Genomic DNA, 27,017 nt, shown 5'->3' with positions numbered 1-27,017 from the left:
CTGCCAATTTTGAATCCTTCAGGCTGAAATTCTTGCTTATCTCAATTTAGTTTTTTTTAAATTATAAATTCACCACATCTGTAAAACAAGGAGTGTTTCTGCTGTCCACAAAGCTCATACATAACGTTTTATGCATTTGAATACAATCAAACTCTTCTACTCTCTTTGAGAAGAAACTTTAATATCTAGGTATTTTAGAAGAGAGACTTGATTGACCCAGGATTTCTGCTACATTTCAAACTTAGCAGAAATGCCTAGTATGGCCAACCTGATAAATCCAAGCCCATATGTCTAAACTGTTGAAGACTACAGCTAGGATTACACAGATCCAGGGAAAAGCAAGTAGATACCTACACAAATAAGGGACAGGAATAAAGGAGAGTGCAGGGGAAGGTCTAAAAAAAGTGAAGCTACAGGAATCTATTTATATTAAAACACATTCCCCTCCAATATCTGGTTGACTTTCCATGCATGCTAAACTCAACCAGTCTGTATGTGCATTCCACTATGACCTTACCACTTTCACAGGACCCCTGACTGACTCTCTGTATTCACTATCATAAATAAGGACAGCACAACAAAGTAAATCTTATCTGCAGGATACCTGCTTTGTTTATAAATGGGAAACCACATAGAAACTGCTGGAAGGAGCAACTTAGCAGCAGAGTCCAGTACACATCAGCAATCAGTTTATGACAGAGCATCCTAAGGTGAAATGGGATACCCAAGACAAATACACACGGTGTGCTTCAAGCCCAGCAGAAGAGAATACAAAACCTGGGGCATGGAAGTTGCAAAGAGCTTCAAACAAACTCACAGAGCACTGTTCCTGTCTTCAGTACAAATTGTCTGATCTGTGAGAGAATTTTCAAGTCCCTTTAAATTTCAAGAGTATTAACTCCTTGGCAAAGTCCTACACTTGAACTTAAATTACATCAAGCACATGTGTAGTGAAGTTAAAGGGGACCCACAGTGTCCTATGCTGCAGGGAACTTGAATTGCATCCTGTGCCCATTGCTCATGACAGCAGGAGCAGCCCCTGAGGCGGCAAGAACAATGCCCACTCTCAGCACAAGAAATTCGGTGCAGCAGCTCTGTACAGAAAGACAGCCCAGCACAGCCACACTGTGCAGTCTTGATTCCTCCCCAGAGCACAGTCATCCATCCTGCTGAATGAGGCAGTGGGGAACAGTACGCAGTCTTATAAGCAGGCTGTGCCCTAACACGTGCATAAAAAGGCAAATTAAGATTGTCTTCCTCTCCCATTTCTTAGTCCATATATTTTCCTTATGCAACATTAGCATTCTTATACATCCATCTGTTAAAACCTGGAAAACATCAACTTAAATGTTTTGTGCATGAATTCACAGACCCCACAGATTTCAGCTGTGACTGGCTCATCACTTTCAATACTTAAACAAAGAAAACAAGTATCAAAGACTGTTCTAGAAGCTACAGTATGAGATATAAAAGCAATGGGAGCTTTTGTATGCAAGAATTGTCCTGCTAGCTAAAAATTCCTTCCTAAGACTTCTATGCTTGCTTACAGGCTAAATTTCATATTAGAATCAAGTATAAACAAAAACTACATTTAAATAGTTAAAATTGCAGCCTAACTATCCTACTTACAAACAGAACTAAATAAATGAGAAGCTATATGACATAACATTCTGCATCCACTTAATTCTTACCACTACACCTGGCTTATCACATGCAGTATACAGTGTGAAAAGGCCATGGACAATGGAAAAATGTAGTAGAGATCAAAACTATATTTGGTCTTAAGACTGGCAGAAATTGCTATGAAAATCAAATGTACAACATAGAATATGGAAAAAACCAAACAAACAAAGCTTAAAATTAGCAACAAACTAAATTACCTAATCAACACTTACAGAAGAAAAAAAAAATCAATAAAGTATAAGATAGGTCAGTAGTGCTCAAGGCAGGGCAACAAAAAGAAGAGTGCTCTGATGCACTATGGAAACAGAAAGGCTTCTTACACATTTCTACTATTATTTTTCCTAGTGCAGCATGAAAAATATATTTTGTATTCTTTACTTACAAGCTACGGAGATCTCACTCATTATTTCTGTCCATATGAATAACAACAAACCCTGGGAAGAAATGCTTTTTTCAGCTTGATGTTGTAAAATTTCGTGTGAAGTATAGGCTAAATAAATTTCTGTACATTAGGTTTCAGAAAGCTTTCAAAGCATCCACAACTCTATATAACAGCAGAACTGAGAAAGAGAAAACCAAAACACCTGATTTAGGTGTTCTGTGAAAACTCTGAAAAGACAATTTGCTCCTTTGGCTACTTGAGAGTTTGATTCCATTTGAAGAGTAAATACTACTGAACTGTTATAACAGTAAAAAGAAAAAAAGAGTGAAAATCCTTGCCAGAGGGGTTGTGTAAATCAAAGCCATGCTTTTCATAAAAGCACCAATCCTAACCCACTGTGCCTCTTGTTACCTGACTACCTACACAACAGACTGCAGACTTTTAACTCCCTGCCTAAATTGAGGTTACAAAGAATGAAAAGTTGCCTGATCTAGGTTGACACCCACATTCCAAAGAAGCCACTTCAAGATACACATCTAAGCTTAAACAAAAGATAAGGATAATAGCACTTAACTCTAAACTATGGAGCAGGAGGAAAGAGAGAAGCTCTCATTATCCTAAAATTAAGCCCTATGAAACAAGCACCCAGAGCTGAAGTTACAATAGGAAGAAACCTAAGCACATTAAGGCATGGAAACGGACTTTAGGCAGCAGTACATGCACATCAGTTCACACAAATCCTTGCACAAGTCCCTCAATAAGAGATTAAAGAAATAACACATTGATGGAGTCAGAACCAAAATACTTCAGACACTTAAAAGCTGGAATAACTTGTTTCCTTTAGGATAAAATACACTGCAACTTGTGTTAAATAACCTACCACACTGAAGGAAATATTTAAATTATTTAATTACCAGAGAAAAAACAGTAGAAGCTAGAAGGACCTAAAAGAAACCTAGGGAATGAGCAACAAAATGGAGAACTGACAAAGCAATAAACACTGCATGCATAATATAAATCACCTAGAATTATACTTGAATATAAACCACAAATTTCAGAACTCAGAATTGCTTTAGAGGCTCCCATAAACCATTTAGCTCTTCTGCAATCAGAGAGGTAATAAAAAACAAACTTAGCCTGAATAAAACCTGGAATAACAAAATGCCACGAAAGCTATTAAATCATCCCTGCAGAAGTCAATGGGATGCTGTACCAGAGCACAGTGCTCAAATCAAGATACATTATCTTGAAATAATAATGCAGTGCCGGACAGTTGGAGAGAATCAGCGATTCCAGCAGTACCGCCACAGCCCAACTTCCTTTTCCCTGAGGTGAAACTTCCTGTGTCCACACTCTAAAGATCAAGAACTGCTCTCCTCAAAGAAGAAATACAGCAGAAGTGCACAGCAAGTATGGCACAACGTCTAGAACAAAGAGAAGACTGTTTCTTCCACATTCCTCTCAATGAGAAAAAAAAGGAAACAGTTTTTTTTCAGTTTTAGAATTGAAATGTTACCATGCCAGAACTGAGAGAAGATGGCATTTAACTCCTGGCTTGCTAAGCAACCTGTGCACTTTCTTCAAAGAGGAAAGGGCGAACTAGACCACACACTAAATGAGATTTTTAAAACTATACATTTATAAATACATCAAGATATTTATCATTATAATATTCTCTAAAAAACATAAAACAAGATTTAAAATCTATAGAACTAGAGTTTCTAGATGAGGCCACCAAAATGATAGACTTTATGTTCCAGGTCTGTGCCACAAGTACCTTTTTTCCATATCTTTCCAAAGACTGGAAGAGCGATGGCCCCAGCATTCCCAAAGGAAAACTGATATTGCTCATAATGCTCCAGGAAGTAAATGTAACAAACCACCATGGACTCCAAATGTAAAATCATCATATGGCATTCACAGCAGTGAACTAGAGCATATGGTTTATTTCCTCCTCTTAGGTCATGGTGAAAAGGAAGAGTAAACCTGCCTGAATGCTAAACAAGTAACAATCACAAAAGCATACATTCAAAGCTCACACAAGTTCTGGAAGAAGCTCTTCAGACCTCTTGCTTCAAGATGTGTATCAACAGCTTATATGAAATAAGGTGAATGTTTTCTGCAGGTCCACAATACTCCTCAACTGAGGGATTTCTTGCTCTTTCCTGTAGGGCAGCAGATCCAGTGTTACAGTCAGAGAGGACAATGGCTGGAGGACAAGTGGGTAGCCCAAACCATTCTAGCAGCACCTGCCCTCCTTACCATGAAATCACTTTTTCTTTTGTACTGATGTTTATTACGCAGTTTTGTAAAGACAGAAGCTAAACCTTGTCCAAATGATCTGATTTAATACACACTATGTAAGAATTAGATCAATTAAAGATAAGCTGGAGGAGGTTAGCATCTCCCAAAATGAAATGCTACAGTCTCTCCAGAAGGCCTTCAATATCCTAAGAGCACCTAGAAGGAAGTAACACCAACCCAAAAGGAAATAGTTCAGGATTTCAGACAGTCAAGCTATAAAGGTGCCACAGGAAAAACAAAATTAACAATCTAGAATTTCTTCTCTTACTGCTATTTTTAAAATGGGTAAGTTGTACTTAAAATCCATTTTCCATTCTCTGAACTTTAGTAAACTTATTGTAATGAAATATCAGATTTTTCTCTTCCTTGCAGGCAAATTATGTGTAAATGGCAGTTCACTTCAAAAAGAATTGTGCACATATATTTCAACACATGAACTATGCTTCCTGCTTAAATTAAAAAGTTGACATAACAAATAGATGAAAACATGAATCCTCATTAACACCTCTAGTAACCTTAGCCCAGCTATACTTTCACTCATCAAGCTGTCCTTCACCTCCAAAAAACTCAAGTGAGAAATGTTCAATAGGACCTAAAGCACTTTGCTTGTAAAAGACATTATTTCCATAGTAAGCAGGCAGATCAGAGTCTTGTTTAACTTTGAAAATTCATTCTATTAACAAATAAGACATTATTTCATACCTAAGAAATCTTCCTTTAATCTAGAGATGCAGCAGTTTTCAGACTTTTTCCATTTTGATCTTTCTCAAGGGAGTAATCCTTGAAACCAACAAAAACCAACCCCACAAAACACTGGCAGGAAGCAGATAAAAATATATTATCCAACAAAAATGCCTTCAGCTCCTGCTCAGCTCCTTTGGAAACTGCTCAAGTACAAAGAACAACTATTCACATAAAGAAAGCATTTCTGAATAGCAGATAATATGAGGGATAAGTGGCAAGAAAGCATCACTGTGTGGAAAAAAAAAACCAAACAAAAATATCATTCACCTAATTAACAATAGTGTTGGCTTGTCATATACTGTACAGGGAAGATATAAAAGGATGCTAATCTTTAAAGAGGCAATAATCAGGATAAGAAAAAAATGAAGACTAATATGACTAGCAGTGCAAAAGCTCCCAAAGGCCCTGTTTTGGATGGGAGTGTCACACTGCTACTATGTATGCCAACAAAGATGAGTTCCCATCTCAGAAAGCACAAAGACAATTAAACTAAAAAAAAAATAAACTAGGATATTAATCTGGTGTATTTAACAGTTCTTAGATATGATATGTTTTTGGAGCCTGCAGTACCACTTCAGCCTAGAGAAAAAGAGGATTACAATCCTTTCCCTGACAAAACAAAATATTCACCCTCTCAAACATGAAGTGCTTGGTTCACACAAATGCTGCCTATCTTGCAAAAGGAGGAAAAGAGGCTACTTTCTAGGTAGAAAAAGCAGATTCCTCAATTATGTAACTTCTTTTAAATAAGAAGATGGTACTGGGTCTTTAATTTCTATATCATTCCCTTTATTCTACAAAGAAGTTTCCAAAGTCCAGTTCCATCAAAATATTAGACTTTCATCTGCATTATGTATCCTTATGAAACACATATTTTAAGAGGGTGTTGCAGGAAAATGGCTGGAAGTCGTGCCAGAAACTACTGCATTACATGTCCTTTCTGCTATCTAGGTGAAAAGGAGAGTATACATTATTCTAGTCTGGAAGACAGAAAAGAACAAGTCATTGTGGATTGAGCATTTGCTGCCAGAACAGCAGAAATGCTTTTTATGCAGCAGGAATTTCCCTTTTAAAACACATACAGAATTCTTTGCCAAAATGAAAAGGTTTAATAAATTACCAACCAGTTTTCTGTTTACTTTTGCTGTGTTGGAGGTCAAAGGGACACTGTAATCACAGTTCATTCACAAAGCAATTAAAACAGATGCATGAACCTATGCAAACACTTGGTTAAAAAAGCTTTAAGAAGAGCCCATGTTCTTCAACAACCAATACAGCAGCAACGTGGAAAAGTCTATTATGGTCATATGATCTATCATGATTCCCATGAGGAAAGGCTGAGAGAACTGCAACAGTTCACCCTGGAGAAGAGAAGCTTTTGGGGTGACTTAATTGTTCAGGTACCTCTAGTACCTGAAGGGAGCCTACAAGAAAGATGGTGAGAGACTTCTTACAAGAAAGTGTAGGCATAGGACAAGGGGAAATAGATTCAAACTGAAAGATGGTAGGTTTAAGTTGGATGTTAAGAAGAAATTCTTTACTGTAAAACTGGAACGGGCTGCCCAGAGAAGTTGTGGATGCCCCATCCCTGGAAGTGTTTAAGGCCAGGTTGGATGGAGCTCTGGGCAACCTGACTTAATTAAAGGTGCCTCCTGTCCACAGGAGGGGGGTTGGAACTAGATGGTCTTTAAGGTCCCTTCCAACCCAGGACATTCTACGATAAACACAGATAGAAAAAGGAATCAAAAATAACAACGAGAGCAGCCTTGACATACGTGCTGCTAAAAGATGCAAATACAGTAACAAATTATGGACTGTGCTCCATTTTCAAAAACTCTAAATATGAGCATTCCTACAACCCCACCATTCAATACTAAATACTGAAAATCAAGGTAATATATCCTCCTCATCCTTAATCCAGTAATACCTTTAAGTTCTGATGCACCTAATTGCAAAGCATTGCTGTAGCTAAAGATTATCCCCAGTCAGATAGATCCTAAGAAATCCCTTAAGCCTCCTTCTTCCAGAGGGATGAAGCAAGACCTGAAGGTAACAACATATGGAAAACGCATGAGAAATAGCAACCTAACAGAGATAGTATAAAACAGGGCAACACCCAGAAAAATACAGCTCTTAATAGCTAGCCTCTATTTCAATGACATCTCCAGTGTTAGTTTTTTCAGTTATTGTGCATCACATGGCAGCTGGAGCCCTGTCTGCACAGCCTGGAACTCAGGTACACAGCACAGAGCCCTGCGTAGCCAAGAGCCACCTTGAGGACAAAGCTGATAAAACAAAAGCTGATTTTCTTGCTAGGAAGAACAAACACATACAAAAATGATGCTTTTTTATGAACAACTAAACACGTTTATAGCATCACGTGTGCCTCCACGCACAGCCTGGTAACACTCACTGGCTGCAGACCGCTTCAGTCATTGATGTTGTGTGTGAGGTACTGGGGGTGAGCCCAGAGACAGGGGTTGGCTTCATTTCACAGGATGTTCTCAGAGGGCTGCTTCGAATTCATCTCCACTCGTCTGCTAGGACACATTGCCCTCTCCTCTGCCTAAAGCACAAGGTGATCCAGTGCCCAGAGAAATCAGTGGAGCAGACATGAGGTCACAGAATTTCCTAATCTTCTACTATCCTCTGAAGATGCATAGCCTGAAGAGCAGCTTGGGGGTTGTAACCTCCACACTGTAGGTATGTCAACTTCCCCACAAGTAAATGGTTTATATCCTTTAACACTTCTGAGGTACACTGACTCCCTGTTGCCCTCTCTATCTTCAGCATCTGCACAACTGTACCCATTAACAGCCAAAAGTCAGATTAACCTGCTTAGCACAGCTGACATTAGTGTTAACACTGTAGGAACGTGTTTAAATTTGACACAGAGTAATTAAAGTAAATCATATGTATTTAAAGTACACTGTTCCAAAGGCACTCTCAAATCACTGCAGCGCTGTAGATAATTATGTATAGCACTCAGCTCACTGAAGAAAGACGATGAGGAAATGTTCTTGACAAAGTGAAGGGAGCTGGTGTGCTCTGAACATAATCTGAAGAAAGAATATGGGTGTTTCATAGCACATAACCCATATATTAAGCTGTCAATAAAAAGAGAGAGAGAATAGGGGAAATAAAGGCAAAAGAAAAACAGCTATTCCTTCAAATGAACCTCAGCTGCTGAATTCCTTTCTATAAATCTAATTGTATATATTTTAAAATCCAGTGTTACTTTGTTTTATGCATTATTTCCTAGATGACAAAATCAGCACAGAGGACCATGTATTTCTTGATACCAATTTGACAGGCAACTATATTATGCTTTTCATGCTCACTGGTATGCCGCAACAGTTAATTTATTAAAAAATCAAAGCTCTGTAAAAACAAAGTTATATCTGTAGGATATTTTCATGAGACATTGTTTTGCAGCTAACAGCCCCTAAAGAAGGAAAAAACTGGTAGATGAAAAAGGGTTCAACCCAAAGTGACTAACAAGGAAGAGGAAGGAAAGCACAGCATGGAATCTGCAGCAAAATCTAACGTAAGTATTGATCTCTGCAATCAGTAGCAGGTTGTCTTTCAGATCACAGGTACTTTTATAGTTACACAAATGTCCTTGCTTGCCTAACAGTGAAGGTCTTAAAACAACTGACCTGATTTTTTTCCTTTTTTTTTTTCAGGGGCTAGGGCATCCTGTTCAATCTGTCTATTGGGTATCAATTAAAAAGAAAAAATCCAGAGAAATAAAGTAAATAACAGATGATATGGTAACAGAAAATTACAGCATTAGCATAAGTAGAATAAGCAAACCTAGAGCAGCACAGCAGATTAACAACAATTACATCAACATAAAATCTGGTAAAAGACAGTTTTTTAAATGCTCTTACACAACAGAAAATCTGGAAAGGCAGAACGCTCTTCTGATGCTGAACTTACACACACAAAATAAACTGAGGTTACAGTGCTGAGAGATGTATGCATCTTACCCGTGAGTACAGCTTTAGCTGAAGGGTCTGCCAGATCCAGTGCAGATTTGCCATCGGTGTTCCGAATGTTTGGATCAGCTCCGTGCTGCAGCAGCACTGTGCAGGGAAAGCAGAAACAGTATCTTACCTCAGGTATACACAGGTTATTTACTGTCAAGTGTCTCCTCGGCATGATGAAGGCATAAACAAACATTGCACAATTTATTTTTCCTTCTGTTTTTTTTCTCCCTCTCTCTTCTTTTTTTTTTTTTTTTTTTTTTTTTTGTTAAGCACTGCAGCAAAGGATCTTCTCTGGGCTAAGGCTAAGTTGGCAAGTTAAGATATGGTAAGACCACATGACTTTGCATGATAAACATGAACCCCGACTCTCTTGCAATAGTCAGGTTTGGGTTCCTCCTGACAGCTAGCTGGTATGCTGTGCATTCACTGACTCACACTGGGAACTCTGCTGTGGAACCTGCTTCTGCCTTTACTACCACTACTGCTGCTTGTTACCACTCCTGTTCCTTTTCCAGCTGAATATTCCAAGTTACCCCGCCTCTATAAGTCAGCAATACTCACAGCCTTTCAGGGGCTCATCACTTGCATAGGAAATGTTAACCATGGCATATCAGCTCACCTTCAAGAAGTGGAACAAATAGGGTAAGATTTGTAACCTGCTACCCTGCAGACTGGATGCTCAGAGGCTGTGTTACTCACTGGTATTTTTTTTTCCCTACTAAGCCTATAAATACATGAAAGTTCAAGTACATAAAACCACTTAGAATACAATATACAACCATAAGCCTAGGAAGGCATTGATACAGTAAACTATCAACTAGAAAAGTTCATTAAAAAATCCCAGTATTTCACCTGTGAACCCATTATGTTGTCAGAAACAACGTAATGCAATACAGATCACGACCAAGACATTTTGTACAGAACTGGAAAACAAAGCCCACGGCAACATTAGAAACCTGACAGAAAGGCCCCAGATGTCATGCAAAATAAGCACAACACATTACAAATTCAGAGCAACACACTTATTTTGTACAGGTGAATAACAGGACAGTATACAGAAACTCAGGTCATAGAGATGAGTAATAAAAAACAGCTGACATTTATGGTAAACAACATTTGTTGTGATACAGCTGGACTGAAGAAGTCAAGATAAAGAAATAGTTGCAAACAGTTTTTGTAACTAAGGGTATAAAAATACTTCACACACAGAATTCTCCAGAAAAAACATAATCTAATTCATAACAAAACTAATTACTGATCCTGCATATATATATATAGACACACACACACATATATATTTTAAAAAAACTTTAACCAGGAAACACTTTTCAGAAAACCTTTTTTCTAAATTAAAAATTTAACTGGTACTATTGTTTTTATTCAAACCTCTTTTCTTATACATTTCTGACTTCAAAATCTTTAAACATTGCCAAACTTCATATATTTTAACTTACAGGGTGCAATGCTACATGCTTGTCCCCAAGCTGAATTTTTGCAGAAGTCTGGTGCTTCAGTGAAGTAAATTGACTTATCTTACACTTTGATGAGAAGGCACAATTGCCTGATATTTTTGAAAGAAGATTGAAGTAGGAAGCCTATGAAAAAACCTCAGCTTTTTTTGTTTGGTGGTGGGGTTTTCTTCCCCTGTGTCAAGACAAAAACACCAAAACGGGGGTGGGGGGAGAAGAACAACCAGCTAGCACGTGCTCACTGAATCTTGTTAGGATCTAGCACCTACGTTTCTGAAGACACCATCTGTGCCATACATGCTACCACCCACTGAGAGATCTTACTCACGGACAGGTTTGAGACTGAGCCAGCCTCTCAAGCCACTCAGGCATGTTCCAGTAGGAACAGGCAAACGAGACCTTTTGAAGGTTTTTTTTTAAACAAAACAGGCAGTATAGGAACTGAGTATGAAGAGAGAGATTCTGTATGTCCCATCTCTCTTCCCTTGGATGCTGTTAGTGACTCCATGTACCTGGGAAGAGAGAAGCCATTTGTCCCAAGAGGCACCAGCGAAGGAGTAGTAGCCTGAAAGACATTACCAGCAACTAATTGTCTATCAGGAGAAAACAGGCAGTACAAAATACTGAAACACAGTTCTGACCAGACCAGAAGGCAACAAAGGATTCACATGGCAAAAAGCCTCAGACAAAGAGTTAGGGAAAAAAACTGAAAAACAAGATGAGGCAGGGGTAAAGATAATAGCCCAGAAAAAAAGTCCATGAAGAAAGACCAAGACAGAGAAATGATTGGGATCTGACCCAGTCAGAGATTTGGACTAGCACGTGATGCCAAGATGAGGCAGGTTAGGGCAAGAAAGGTGACTTTAAAAAATGCCAAATAACAGATGTAGAACTCTCAAAGGCATCTGCAACTGCCTGAGCTCGGTGCTAAAACAGAAGTACATTTTCAAGTCTCTTGATTCTTCCATCTTATGCAAACCAATCAAGAGTGCTTCCCTGCTACTTCTGCTGGCACACACAGATGACAACACACACAGTACTGCTTCCAGCTCCTCTCCTGGTAAAATGACAAAGGATTGTGCACTATATCTAACCTGTTCAGTCATACTAATGAACCATGAAGGATTTGGCCATGGCTTACAACATAAAACTTCTGTGTCCAGTTTTTAGGCCTTTTAAAACCGAGGCAAATACATAAAAAATTTACTAACAAGGCTTAAGCTGGTTGTCTGCAAAACCTGGAATTATTGACTGCCTGTGGAACACACATTTAAAGTGGCCAAATGAGGTTCAGAAAAGTAACTTATCAGAACTCAATTGCTGTAACCATGAGACTCATCCTACTTGTCTCTGCAATCATTCATCCCGCTCATCTTCCAGCTTCTCCAACACCACAGGTATGGTCCTGGAGATACTGCCCTTACTCAGTCCTAGAAACACATCTACACCATGAAATTAAGGCAATGGCATCTTGGAAAAAGAAACAAATTATAAAAATAAAGACTGCATTAGAATGCATATGAACAAAGGAAGCAAATGGGTCACAAAGGCCATCTTATTATTGTATTCCCTATAGTGACTTTTTTATTCTAACATCTCTATATCTTTTAAGTACAAAATTTCACAAAAAGATATCCCAGTGAGCAATGTTGTCATCAACAGGAATTAAGAAGAGAAATCCAGCATTTGATGTTTAGGCTATCAGTATAACACAGCTGTACTTCAATACCTGGTGAACCCCAGGTGGCTTCTAATTGAATGTTCTCCTGAATATTCAAAACCTTCGACACTTTAGCCCAAGACAAAGTCTCTTCTAACAACAGGGCATTTGAGATCTAGACACAGTGTGTCTCTCTAGATTTCCTTTTCAATACGCCAGGGATGTGTAAAAATTGCTAGATCTCTGTTGGGAAAAAAACTTTCCCTCTATAAAGAAACACAACAGAGCAAGATAATTGTTCTAGATAATTGTAGCTATTTTGGATTTCAAACACTGCACACTGGTTTTAGAGGATGGTTTCTGAGTAGCCGAAAAGGGGATGTGGAAATAAGTTTCTATCAAGAAATTTCTGTTCCAGTTCTGGAAGGAACAGAATTGTTCCTTGTATTGTAAGGATGTTGTGCACAAAAAGTAACTCCCGAAACTTTGTTAATTAGCATACTTGGATATGCTGGTTTATTTCCTCTGGACAACGGGGACATTAGGGTGTATTATTTATCTGTATTGGAGGCAGTGCCCTTAATAATCTAGCAATACCATTAACAGACTAGCCCTGCCTTTTCTAGAGACCCTATTGTACAAACAGTATAAAGAAAGTCGTCTTCTTACTGAATGTTCATATTGCATATAGATATCAAAACCCTGTAACATTGTCTATAGTACAAACATAGACTGGTCTGGAGTTATATTTTTTACCCTCACTGCAACTGCTAAAATACTTCAGGTTCTGATTTTCACACACTATCTGAAATACCTTCTTTAATTACACTGATATTAGATCAGTACTAGAGACAAGAAAGGCCATAAGTATTACTATTTTTTTAAGCTGCTGTATGGCATAGAGCATATACTACAACCACTAATTATTTCACATTACTGTCAACTCACTACAGCAGGATGACTCCTAAAATAAGACACTTGGCCCACAGCCTCCTGGCAGAGGTATATTGAACTGTGAAATTAAGCAACACAACCTCATTCAGCTGTCAAGAGCAAACATTTTTACTTTTGTTCCTTTCAACCTTCACATTTTCACCAACAAGGTATGGCAAAAACTTCTCCAGTAGCTATCAACAACTGTGCTTTTTCTGGGGTGGGGGGAAGGAAGTTTGTCTACACAGAAACCATCACCCAAGTACTTAGTCCTTCCTGCTTCTTACTCCCACAGTTGAAAGTGCACCAAATGAAAACACTTTTGATTGAAAGACATAAATACAATGGAAATAGAATAAGGATAAAAATACATTTGTTTGTTCATATTAGCACAAAGATCAGTATAGTTCAGATGTGACTTCTCTAGGCCCAAAATCTACAGCTTCCTGACTATCCCTACAGGGATGCTGATGGAAAAGTTCACATTTGGTTTCAAATCAGATGCATGCAAATACAAAAAAAAAAGGGCACAACCAAATTTTTGACTGTTGAGTGAAAAATGCAAGAACAACAGGAAGACCTCCCAGAAGTATCTGTACTGCAAGCTACCCACTGCTTTTAATTATATTTCAAGAGTTGCTCACAGCTGTACCATTGCCTACTCTCTCCCCACCAGTTTTTTTTAGCACTGTCCCACTGTCTTGTGCTTGGCATCCTTTCCAGCTACCCCAGCTTTACTATATATTCTTTCTTCTTTTTAAATTCAACTTCTGGATGCCATCTCCAAAAGTTTTTTCCTAATTATGTTACTTGAGCTTTATCTACTTACCCCTGAAGAATCAAGGTACAGAGGGTAGAGTCCAAAAAAAAGGCCTCTTTTTGATTTACAACACAGGCACTATCTTCCATTTCTCTAAGTGGCACCTCTAGAGCTGGTCAGTCTCTCACTAACTTCAGGTCCCAGGAACACACACACCTCTCAGTCTAGGTCTTGTGTATGATGTTTCCAAGCTAACAAGAAACATAACATGCTTATTTACCTCCACATTGTGAAAACATCTAGACAACACACCGGAATCCAAAGTATAAACTTTTCTCAGCCAATGCTAAATGCATCTTCTCCCCTAACTACCAGTACATGTAAATCAAACTACCAGTGCATGTCAGTCAAACCACTGAAGTTTTGAAGCTTTTCTCATGTTACAAGAACACCAGTATCTTGCCTAGATATTATACTATATAAGGTGATTTAGAGCCAATAATTCAATTTTGGCAAGTTACCAGATACATAAGCCTTTTTGTTAATGACCATATATAACAAAAGTTGTAGCACCCTACTCTTAGCTTTATAAAATTGAATACATAAGATATGGGTAATAACATCAACCACCACTATATCACAGATTAACTTCTACCTCTGTGAGCAAACCAAGTCTTGTCTGTGTCATAGAGAAACAAGCTGTAGTACCCATCAGCCATTGGAACTGCAAGGAAAAACCATGAGAGACAGTATCACTACAGAGGCTGCACAGAGCTGTAGGGATTTAAGTATTGCTGCTGGACCTGATGACATCCACAGCTTCAAACACCACTGTCAGGTCAGTCAAGATGAGTTAGAAAAAAAGGAGAGACAGGTCCTATGCTCTTGATGGTCCTCTGTAGTGAATGCAGTCAAAGTTGAATGAAGAGAGGATTAAGGAGCAGAAAGGCTAAGCACACTAAAGTACACAGTTCAGAGTCAGGATAGGATAGAGGCAATAACTAGACATATCTGGAAACACTACAGGTAGATTCATTGGCAAGAAGGCATGATAACCTGGTGGCAGATCAGGGACAGAAGTGTCCAAAAGGCTTTTGAACATCTCCAGAGAAGGAGACTTTCACAACCTGTCTGGACAACCTGTTTCACCTAGACCACACTGGCAGAATTGCAACACCTAGCCCTGTGCTGCCCACCCTGCTTTGGGAGGCTGCAGCTGCAAACATTTGGGCAGGCAACAAGGCAGATTAGAGAAGCAATCACTTGCCCAATCCTCATGCAACAACATGACATGCTCTGGTTGGCACAAACAAGGACAGCACAGGGACACATGCTGGTGATGGGAGTTGAAAGGAGTAACTTTGTGTTTCTAGTTTAGAGTATATCTAACGTTACCAGCCGAAGTCCTGCTGGGTCAGTGTGAGCTGCTTAGCGCTTCCCATCATTTTGCCTTCTCTACTTCCCTTGTTCAGGGCATTCCAGTTTCCCATTATCCCAGACATGGGTTTGTCCCCAATGAACCAGCATGGGGCCAGACAGAGCAAGAGACAAATACACCGACTACAGTAGTATGAAGCAGAAGCTTACAAAAGCAATGTTAGGCTCCATTATGTTGAAACAAAAATTTTAAAGGGAATTAGGTGGTGTTCCCCAATAGCCTAGACAGAAACAAGAGTTCTGACAGCAGGAGGGAGCAGCAGACAAGTAGCCGAGAAAAAGTGATAAAGTTCTGAGCAACAGAGAAAAGTCAGGGACTGCTGATATATTAGGAACTAGGGGGGAAACACCTGTGAAAATGCCTCAAAGGAATTATGGCATGGTCCTCTAAGAAGGTGATAAGGTCAGAGACACAGCTGAAGCGTCTCCATACCAATGTACACAGCACAGGCAGCAAACAGGAGGAGCTGGAAGCCACTTCACAGCTAGAAAGCTACAATCTAACCACTATCACTGAACCATCGTGCAAAGGACCGCACAACTGGAATGCTGCAATAGACAACTGGAAATTTTTCAGAAGTCACAGGCAAGAAGAAAAAGCAAGCAGGTGGCTGCCCTCCAAGAAAACAACAACAAAAAAAAAAAAGCATTGACACTAGAGAGCTGCCTTGGAAAAACAGCAATGAAAAAGTTGATAGCTTATGGGCAAAAATTATGGGCTAAGCCAACAAAGGAAACCTTATGGCTGGTGTTTATTACAGTCTACCTCATCAAGGGAAGCTTGTTGATAATGAGTTCTTCCTTCAGCTACAGGAGGTGTCATGTTTGCAGGCTCTGACCCTGCTGGGGGACTCCAATCACCCTGATATCTGCTGGAAAAGCAGCACAGTAAACTGCAAGCAGTCCAGGAGACCCTTGCAGACCCACTGAAGAACGGAGTAAGGACTCCAAGTTTTCAGAGCACGCTTTCAGTTGTTGAATGAATTCATGGATGGGATCCCCCAGGAGCTGCCCTTAGGGACAAAGGAGCTGAACAGAACTGGCAGCCCTTTAAGGACATTTTTCATAGAGCCCAGGAGCTCTCAATTACCACGTGTAAGAAAACAGGCAAGGGAAGCAGGAGATAACCATGACTAACTAAGGACCTCCTGATCAAACCAAAGTGTAAGAAGGAAATGCACAGTTCTACAGAAACACTGGCTAGAAAAAGGAAGATTAAAGTAAACATTCCCCCCCTTGACAAATAAGACAGGAGAACTAGCAAAAACCAATATGGAGAAGGCTGAGCTATTCAACAGTTTTTCACTTCAGCTTTCAATATCAATCTCTCTTCCCACATCTCTCAGTTCCCTGAACCTCAAGGCTGCGACTGTAGACTGCAGTTCCCTCCACTCTAAGTGAAGCTCAGGTTGAAGGCCTCTTGAGATACCTGAACATACATCAGTCCATAGGATCCACTGAGATGCATCCCAGAGTTCTGAAGGGATAGGCTGATGTTGAAAATGGCCAAGCAATTCTCAATCATATCTGAGAAGTCTTAGCAGTAAGGTAAGTCCCCAGACTGGAAAAACATCAGGCTCATTTTGAAAAAAGGTAAAAAGGAAGACCCCGAGAACTACTAATCAAGCAGCCTCACTCCACATCCAGTAAAATCATGGAAAATTCTCCTGGAAGACACATCAAAACATGTGGAAGACAGGGAGCTGCTTAGAGACAGAAAGAGCAGATCATGCCTGACTCATTTGGTAGCCTCCCACAATGAAATGATTCCATCAGTTGACAGAGGAAAAGCTACAGATGTCATCCACCTGAACCTCTTGCAAAGCTGGAACATCCAGAGAAGTTGTGGATACCCATTACTGAAAGTGTTCAAGGTCAAGCTGCCCAGGGCTTTGAGCAACCTCATCTGGTGAACACTACCCCCGCCCGTGGCAGGGGATATGGCCTACATGATCTTTAAAGGTCCCTTATAACCCAAACCATTCTATGATTGTAATCCTGCAGGCCAGTTCCTGGAGATCCACAGTTTTAAAATTTATACAGATAGATGGTGTTAAATGCTCATTTTCAAGTAAAAAAAAGCAAGCTCTATTTAAAAATGCTACTTGGACCAAACGTGATGCGATCTGGATAAATACAGCACCAGCTTGCATGTTTCTGTTACCTTGTCATTAGATAAACAATTGCAGCAACTGCTGGGGGCATCAGTATGTGGGAGGAGACAACTCACACAGACAGCTCAGAATATGGCTCTCCTAGCAGAGGCATTTCTTGCTTTACAGCTAAAATGTCCATTTTGGTCCAGCAGGGTCAGAGGACAGCCATATCAAGCGTCTCCCTTTATTGACACAGATCTGATCTTTGAAAGGCAGCTTCTCATAACTCCATATGCTGTGGAAACTGCACTAGTTCCTACAGTAACAAGATGCAATACCAAATTGAGCAGAGGCCCAGTAAAAGATTAAGTGGAAACAACACTTAGAGATCAGAAATCAGGTTCCTTCAGCTTATTTTGGCAATTCAGAGAAAGAAGCTTCAAGGCAGCAGTAAGAAAAAGAAGCATTGTGAACAAGGTCTCCCAGTACCACTTTTTTGCTTGTTTTGAAGAGAAAAAGGATCTAGACAAAAAAAAAAAAAAAAAAAATACACAGCATCACTTTGAAAGGATCTTAATTTATTTTAACTCCTAATTTTTCAGAAAAACTCTTCTGTCTCAGTCATTGTTTGCCCCAGAAGTGCTTTCAGACTTTGCTCAATGAAGTTTCAGCCTCCTAGCAAGACAACCTGACTTCCTGTCTATAGCTACATACATAAACCTCACTTCTCAATGTACTGCAAGACTTCAATGCATTCTAGACTTAAGATGGCACTAGATGTTCCAGAGATCAGATTTATCTAATCAAAGCAAGGTAAGGAGAAGGGATCTGAACCAGACAACCAAAACACAAGTATCACTGCCACGACAAGAGCTCTTCCAGCAGGGGAAGAAGATACTTTTTTTAAAGGCTCCCTCCTCCCTCTGTGATTGCCTTCAAGTCTTACCCCATAAGTAGGTGCATCCTGAGTTACACAATCCTGAGTAACATGCTCTAGGGAATCCTGCTTGAGTAGGGAGGTTGGACTGAATCCACTCCAATGGTCCTTACCAACCTTACTCATTTTGTGATTTTAACTATGGTTAGTTCTCTGTGTGTAGGAAGCACGACAAAATTGCTTCCTGGTATGCCAGTTCTACCTACCTGTGATTAAATATGCATAGAAAGAATGAACATGCAGAAGGTTCCAGAGCCTGTAGGCAGCACAGCAGAGGCTCATAATATCCTTCTGCCCTCAGAGAAAGAGCCAGAGTAGATTGCTCAGCCTACATGAACAGCAGTTCAAAGCCTTGATCTTGCCTGGACTAAGTGAACTAAATATCCCTGTTTCATTTTTCTGATGTAGCAGTTTTCAAGCTAAAATTTTCCCATTCCAGCTAAGAGTGAGAACAAAAGTATATGCAGGTTACATAGAATGCAGTCTTCTAGAAAGCCACCTCAAAACCTAAGTGCAATTGCAGTTCTTTTGTTTGTGGTTTTTTTACATCATGTAAGAGACAGAGCTGGCATTCCAAAACATTTCCCTCAAGAACACTAACTCTACAAAAAGCTGTGTAGTGTAAAGGAAGTTTTGGGAGTTCCACAACGAGCCTGCAAAATGCGAGCACTCTAGAAGCTTTGGCTAGAAAAAAAAAAAGAAAAAAGAAAAAAATAACAAAACTGAAAAACCTTTATTGAGCTAATAAGCAATGAAAGACAGTGAGCATTTATTTAATCCCATTTATCAGCAGGCATGCACATGCACTCCTTTAACACCGAATCACAATGCATCGTGGAACAGCTGTGGTCAACGGGACCTCTGTAGCTTATCCTCCCTGCTGCAGCTGAGCCACCTAGACTCAGTTGCCCAGGACTCTGTCCAAATGCCTTTTCAGTATCTCCAAGGAAGGAGATTCCACAACTTCTTTGGGCAACCAGTGATTACTTGTCCTGATGGCAAAAAGTGTTTCCTGGTATTCAGAAGGAACCTCCCACGTTTTGATTTGTGGCCATTTCACAAAGGGGCTTAAGAATCACATCTCAGTGTGTTTGAGTAAGTCATCTGGAACATGTACACTGTTAAGTGTGCAAAACGGAATAGAAGACCCTTTCATCAAAAGAGGTTCAAAAAAATCTAACAAAAAACATTTAGCTCATTTGTAGATGGTACGGATTGAGGACTAACTATGCAACAACAAAATCATGACCCCTTTTCTTGCAAGCAGCAATTCTGCAACTACTTAAGCTTCAAGCAATTGGTTTAACATACAATACTGAACAGCTAGAAATCTGAACTACTGCCCTACTGTCTGAGCAATTAATGTTTTCACCTATATCCCAAGCTGAAAGCCACTTTAAGGACAATTCTTCATTGCTTGGTCCCAATTGAACTTTTCTCTGAACAAATTCACCTTTCTACTTCAAGTTTTATTCAAATAAATGTCAGCTATAATCCTGACATCCTACTTGACAGATTTAGAGCCCTGCTTTCAGAGTCCTTGAAAAGCAAAAGCAGTCGCTGAGCCAAATTAGGTCAACAAAGAACATCCTAGGAGGAAAAGGAATTGAAGAGAGTTAAGAGAAACTAATGAACTCCAATCTCCTGCACAAGCTTACCATTTCTTCCTGATGAAGTTTGAGGGGGGGGAAAAAGTCTTGGTGGAAGTCAAGTTACAGATTGAATGTGAAATTAGCTGTGTGGCTATCAGAAGGAACTATTTTCCAGTGAACCAAAATCTAACACCCAAGAACCAACACGAACAAAGGGATCTTAAAAGTTTATGAGAACCTGTCCTGGATCTACCACTTTTCCAAAACAGAAAAGCATCTGAAAAAACATTAATTGAAAGTAATTAAACCCTAGCAGCAGCTCTCATGCCACCATTCAGTGGGGCGAGCACAGGATGGGGAAAAAAAACAACCACCAAATCCCAGAATAACTGTCACATTCCACAAGCACATTCCTCCTTTTCCAGAGGTGAATTTCAGTGCCTACCAGCTTCCAACAGTACACAGATGGTGTCTTAGACACACATTCTATGGCACACACACAGTGATATTTTGATGTAATTAAGACCTGAAACTCTTTAGATTAAAGAAGCCCCAAAATGTAAAATAACTTTTGCACATTTTGCATAAACTTGAACCTTATGTCAATTTTGTAAACTCATCGTTAGCCCACAACATAGCTACCAAATGTTTAAGAGATACAAGTAACATATGAAATCTTAGGAATAACAAGTTGTTCAGTCCATGAAAATGTGGTTAAAGCTATGGGTTAGCCAGATGACACAAGTGTTCTCAAAAATTCTGTTTATGAAGTAAAATGAGGTAGCTAAGAATATACTAAGTTCAAGCAGACATAGAGCTCTACTAAGAACTGACTACATGTATCAGGATAGTAAACTTTCCCCAGCAACTATCTTAGATCACATTATTAAGTAAAACAGTAAGATTGCTGTCAATTTTTAAAGTCTAGTGCTATATCCACTTTTTTTCCTGCAGCCCTAGAACTGCTCACCAGCATGGCCTATTGATACAGAGCAGTGCAAGTCTTAGCATATTTAACAGTAGGTCCTTGACAAGCAAATATCCTACAATGTAAAAATCTCAGTCTGTCAGGTGAGATGTCGTCAATGCTACAGGTCTCACGCTAGGGAGAAATGCATGTTACATCAGTCTGAGTGAGCTCCTTGCCTGGGTCACCCATGTCCTGTGCCATCCTTGTATCACTCCAAACAAGAATATAAAAACAAAATGTTCTTCTTGCATCCCTCATCATATACATTCAGTATCCAATACTATAGTTAGGTCCAGAGCACTGTGCCTAACCAAGGAACCACTCAGTATTGGTTGCTTGGACAAGACATCAGCAAAACATGAAGATTACACACAGCAGCATGAATAGCAGGACTCACATCAGACACCGCAGCCTTGGTGCTGCATGGTGCATTTGTATAAACATGGTGAAACAATGAATTACACGAGTCTGTGCTAATTAATCACAAATCCTAACTGCACAAATAGCTGAAATGAAGATCACCCAGAACAAGAGGCAAGAGCTCAGTATTTCCAGTAAGCTTCAAGCAACCACAGTTTATTTTGCATACTTGCTTTATAGAAGAACCAAATCATTACAAAGAGATACCTTCCTTTATTCACTATATGGCAAAGTTTTATTTGCCTACACATTTTTAAAAGAAAGACTTTTACATCCTGTAGTAATACTTTAATCAATGTTTTCCATTAGTCTAAGAAAGCATCTGAGACCTCTGCTGCAATATGCTCCATTCATTTGTGCCCTTAACATCTACACATATATCTACAGATTGTTTTTAAACCACATATGAACTGCATTAAGGACCACATGGTTCCGCTGAGAAACTAAAAGCAAATATTGCTACAGTAATCAGAAGCATTGTCCCATAACATTAATTATTTCTGCAAGATATTTACAAAGCCATTCTAAACCCATACTGGACATTTGAAAGCAGTTCCAGTGTCTGCAAGAGACCATCTGTTCCATTACTCTGCTCTGAGTGATATGCAACTTCTTCCCCTCCCTCTCAATTTGCAAATAGCTAACATCAGTATTTTTGAAGACCTTAACTTCCCAGAAAGACCCTATAGCAATTTTTCCAGTAGTGTTTGCATATTATCCTACCACCTCCTTCACTGCAAGAAATCCTATTCTGATTTGATGAGCACTTGTAAAGAAACATCATAAAATAAATTACTCTTTTCTTTGTCCTCCAGAGATCCTCCTGTGCCAAGCAAGCAAACAAGGAAAAAAGTTCTTTTCTTGACAACAGAATTTTGAAAAAGAAACAAGACTGGGAAAAAGTCTAAAACCTAGATAGGTCCTAACATATTAGCTGTCCATGCAATTTAAACCTAACAGAAAGAAAGACAACTTTCAAATTATGCATTGCATTAAATCCCAGAGAAGGCATCTGATTTGTACAAAGCATCATCCTCTCTGCTATGAAGTTTACTGTTGATTTTGTTCCTGAAGAGAATTTAACCTGAGGATTAATCCAGCTCTGTGTTTGGTCCTCATAAAAAAATGTTGTGGTTTGGCACTTCCACCTTACATCAATGACCCACTTATTTTAAGGTTCCTTGCACTCCAAGACCTTTCTTTGTTGGGTACATATGTGTGACTGACACTGCTCAGAGATTTCTTCCAAAAGTGTCTATCACAGCTACACATGCACAGGTACCAGTGAGTGCACAGCAAGTCCTGGAGACAACACGCCCTAACAGACCCGTCTGCACACAAATGCCACACACTGGAGAGGTATCCTTCTCATACAGCAATTGATCCAGTCCCTCGTGTCTTTCTGCCCAAGTCCACCAGGGAGCACTGCAGTTGTATGTGCCATGGCAGAATGCCCCACACCATTTTCTGTTGTCACTTTTGACAAAAGCCCTGTTGTCTCACGCTCCAGTCCATTGTTACTATGACAACAGTATTACAATGCCTCCCAATTACCAATGTATTATTGCAGTCCTGGTTCCTCCACCCCCAACAGCTCAGAGAAGGCAGCCTTATTCTCAGGTCTCTTTCAATAGGGCAACTCCGAACTACAGACTACTGAACTACACTGTAGATACAAAAAACGTGAGACTCAGCCCTCGAGGCTTTAATTTCCATGATGAATATTGACATTTAGAGGCTAACATAGCTTAAACAAGCAGTCAGAGGACATTAAACTATTTAAAACCAGGAACAAGTACTTAATTGAGACAAAAGTATTCTTCCACTCAAACTAAAACATGAAATTTCCATCCTGTGTCTGCTATCATGCAAGGCTCCTTTGAGAAAGGCCCCATCAAGAAACAGTTTGAGAAGCATATTAGGTGTTTGAGGCACTCGGTATGCACCAATTTAAAACCACTTTGCTACTCAAAGAAGCAGGGTTCCAAACAAATGCTGTAACTTACACAGCAGGAACAGACCAAAATAATTCCTAACCCTTATAGTCTGACGAGCCTGCTTCCACAACAACTGATCTGGCTTTGATCAGTATCTGAATAATAAGTACTATTAAGAATAGCTAGGATTTTTATTTTGCATACTGGAACATATAAGAGATAGATGCTGTTAACAAGGACTGCTTGTGGTTAAGCTTATAAAATAGGAAGTATCTTTCCTCTCATATCAACATTAACAGCAGCTAACAGATAGGAAAGCTCCACACTGTAGGGATTAATTAATGTCTTCCTAATGGAGCAAAACTCAGAATTCAGGTACACAAGAACAGTCTAAAGTTCTTCAAACTCTTCTGCAACCTAAAGTTCAAATACAAGTCACTGTCTCCCCACAACACACTATGAACAGTCAGTAACAGTAGTACTCCAGTAGTTCAAAAGTCAAAGCCGGAAGAGTAACAATATTAAGAATCTTCTGATATAAACAGCAACAGTGAAAACGTTTTACATTTTAAAGTACTTACTTGAGAGTATTTTCCAATTATTTTACAAGCCTCTGAACATCAGATATCCAGGATGCCTCTTTGAATCTAAGTTTCCCTCTAGAACACCAGCTCTCCAAGAGAGGCTTCAGGAATTCAGTACATCTCTCCCACAAACAGCATGCATAACCAGATCCCAGTGGACTTCAATTACCAAAATCCCCTCTAATTCCTATTAAGGAGCTACTAGTCTTCTTACAGGCTTCTGTCTACCCAGCAGATAAATCTAAGTCAGTTTAATTAATTTTCAGTTAAGATACCAAATCTTCTCCCTGTCACTCCACCTCCAAAAAGAACTGGCTACTATACAATTTTGCTCCTTGACAGCACTTCTAATGATTTTTCTTATTACTGTTTTAGGTAGTAAAATTAGACACTGCTTTAACTTTTACAGTATTTCAGTTCCTCTGCTTGGAAGTATTCTAATAATTCTAAAATCTCTTAGGACAAAATTACCATAAGCTGCAATAGTTTCACTATTTGCTGTACATGCCTTCTTCGCAAGGTGACCAAACAAATGAGTAGTTCAAAGATTTTTGTAGTTCAATGATTTTACCACTTCTACAATTCCTTTGAGGTTTACTGTGTGCTGCTTCTACCCATAGAATACCTTTCATAGATTTTTTTTTTAAATCCTAACAGAAGGTTTATCTGCCACGCAGAAAGGAGTCACATAATATTCCCTCCACATCTTTCTGCCAAAACATGTATACTAGCAGAAGGTACTAACTAATTAATTCTTTTCCTTCCTAAGTTGTAAGAAAGCACAGCAGGATGAGGAATGTTTTGACATGCTTACAAAGAGGCATTTAAATAACAGTGATCTCTATATTAAGGGCACAACTTATATAAGAAAAGCTGTTAGCTTAAGAAAGTTTTAGCTTGCTTGCTTGTTGTATCTTTCAAGTGCAAAAAGGGTAGAGGAAAAAAAAAATCAACTTACACAGAAATTCTCTGGTCAAAAAGAGACAAATGCACCTTGACAGTACCATTAGAGATCACTTCATAGCACTGGAACAGTAAATTCATCATGCCACAGGATCTTTGCAGTAGATTTTATAACTAGCCTGAGGAAGCCAGTAAAAACACTACTTTCAAGTCACATTAAGTAATTCTAGGTGGATCCTTTTAACACTGCATGGACTAAAAGTGATTTTTAAAAACTTTTACAGCTTTGTACAGTGATGAAAGAGCTTTTCAGTAGATAGAATTTTTTATTTCCCTAAAATTACTACAGTACTCTGCATGTTTAGATCCATAAATCACAGCCTCACCACAGATATGCTGGTGTCTGCATATTTTGAAGGATGCCCTTAGAAACTAAGCAGGTGTATGACACCTGAGATAATATTTAGCCTAGCAGTCCTATAGATATCAACACTTAATTGGAGATTCACATGGAAAAAAAAAATCTCTGCAAGAACAGCTCCTGCAGAAACAAATGCACTGGAGGGCAAAGCAAACCCAGACAAACTGCATAAGCGCAGCTTCTGTAAGGTTATTTTTAGCCTAGTTTTTTTTTAACAAGAAAAAAACCAACTGTGCTACACAAATAGTTTTAAAGGAGCTGTTAGCACACAGGAACTACCTTAACTATTCCCATGCAGTGCTCAGCAACCAGAAAACCAAACCAGAAAGAAAATTAGGTTACCCTATAAATCTACTTCACCCATTTTTGGTGTCCATATCCTCCATACCAACTGCTCACCCCTAAAAAAAGTTGAGTGAAGGAAGACAGGAGGCAGAAAAAACAGAATATTCAACAGGATGACTTAACAGAAGACTATGCTTTTCAGCTTGGAAAAGAGACATTTATTGGAAGGAAAAAAAAGATAGATATCTATAAAATCACAAAGGACATACAAACTGCAAACAGATACGACTGCTCACTAATTCTCACTAAATTCCTGAACAGCTTGCAATAAAAGTCACCAAGAAATCAAGAATAATCCCCTTTCCATAAAAAGGAAGGGTTGTTTTCTTTCAGCAAGACTTTTAAACCACAAAATTCTCTTGCCACAGAACACCTTCAAAGCCAAAAGTATTACAGCATTTAAGAAGTGAATTAGAGCTTTCAGGAATTTTGTACACAAATCGCTATGCAACACAGTTCAAATGCAGGCTCTTTATCAAGTTCCTAAATTGCTGACTGCCATGGGAAAGAAGGATACATTCAAGAATTTTACAGTCTGAGATCATGAGCTTCATTTCTGGAAAAAAAAAAAAAGAGATATGAGGATCTTCACGTGAAAGTCTATGCTGCAGTCAGACTGAAGAAACAGATAATTCCTTCTCCACAGCCCAACACGGAGAACAGTCACTACCCTGATGTCGCAGCATTCCTCCAAATGCATATTGCAGAGCTCACCACTCATCCACTATTCCAGGACAAAACCACTTTTCATTAGCTCTAGAAGCAGTTCAGACACTGAAAATGCATCTTCCTGACAGATAAACCAATTGTAGAAGTCATAAATACTGGAGGATGCTAACGACTGGTTCCAAGGCTTCAATAAATTTAGTCCAAAAACTGATTACATAAAGCAAACAGTGTTTTCAAGAGTAATTACTTGGCAACTAAACAGATCTGCAGTGACTGAATACATTGCAAGAGATGGTCAGCAAACCAGCTGAGTACTGCTTAGCAAGACCTTTCCCCCCAGAAGCAGAGCACAAAAGTGACTGCCACCCAGGAGAGCCAATACTCCTGCCACACTCAGTACCCCTCTACACTGCCCTACAACTGCAATGTGCAATCAGTAAAACAGAAGAAAAAGAACTCACATGAGCTATTTGCTGTCTTACAGTTTCCTGGGTGCACAGCCTGGTGAGTTTTCATCAGTTCATGTATACTTATTTCTACACAAGCTTCCTCCAGTGGCAGGGTTTGTACCTATTACTCCAAACTCAGCACAAAAGCTGAGCACCTACCATAACTTTAGCACAAATATAGACACTCCATTCCAACACTTGTGCTAGACATAAGAGTATTCTACTGCTGGAGTCACTACGTGTCTTTTGCTGGTCTTCCTGCTAGGCTTCAATGTCTGAGATTTTTCTCTGAAAAATCATTATTCGTGAATGTGCTGCATCTCCACACTC

The 27,017-nt window shown here is 39.3% G+C and overlaps 1 protein-coding gene across 1 annotated transcript in view; it reads right to left on the bottom strand.

Annotated features, from left to right (window-relative positions):
- Positions 1–27,017, bottom strand: part of TNKS (tankyrase) — a 128,550-nt gene that overhangs the window by 90,188 nt on the left and 11,345 nt on the right. The window contains 1 exon segment of the mRNA XM_036382859.1: positions 9,106–9,201. Within this exon segment, the coding sequence (XP_036238752.1) occupies positions 9,106–9,201 (96 nt within the window).

The sequence above is a fragment of the Molothrus ater genome, chromosome 4 (genome assembly GCF_012460135.2).
Source record: "Molothrus ater isolate BHLD 08-10-18 breed brown headed cowbird chromosome 4, BPBGC_Mater_1.1, whole genome shotgun sequence".
Lineage (NCBI taxonomy): Eukaryota > Metazoa > Chordata > Aves > Passeriformes > Icteridae > Molothrus > Molothrus ater.
The sequence above is the reverse complement of the archived record's forward strand: the minus strand, read 5'-3'. Positions and strand labels throughout refer to the sequence as shown.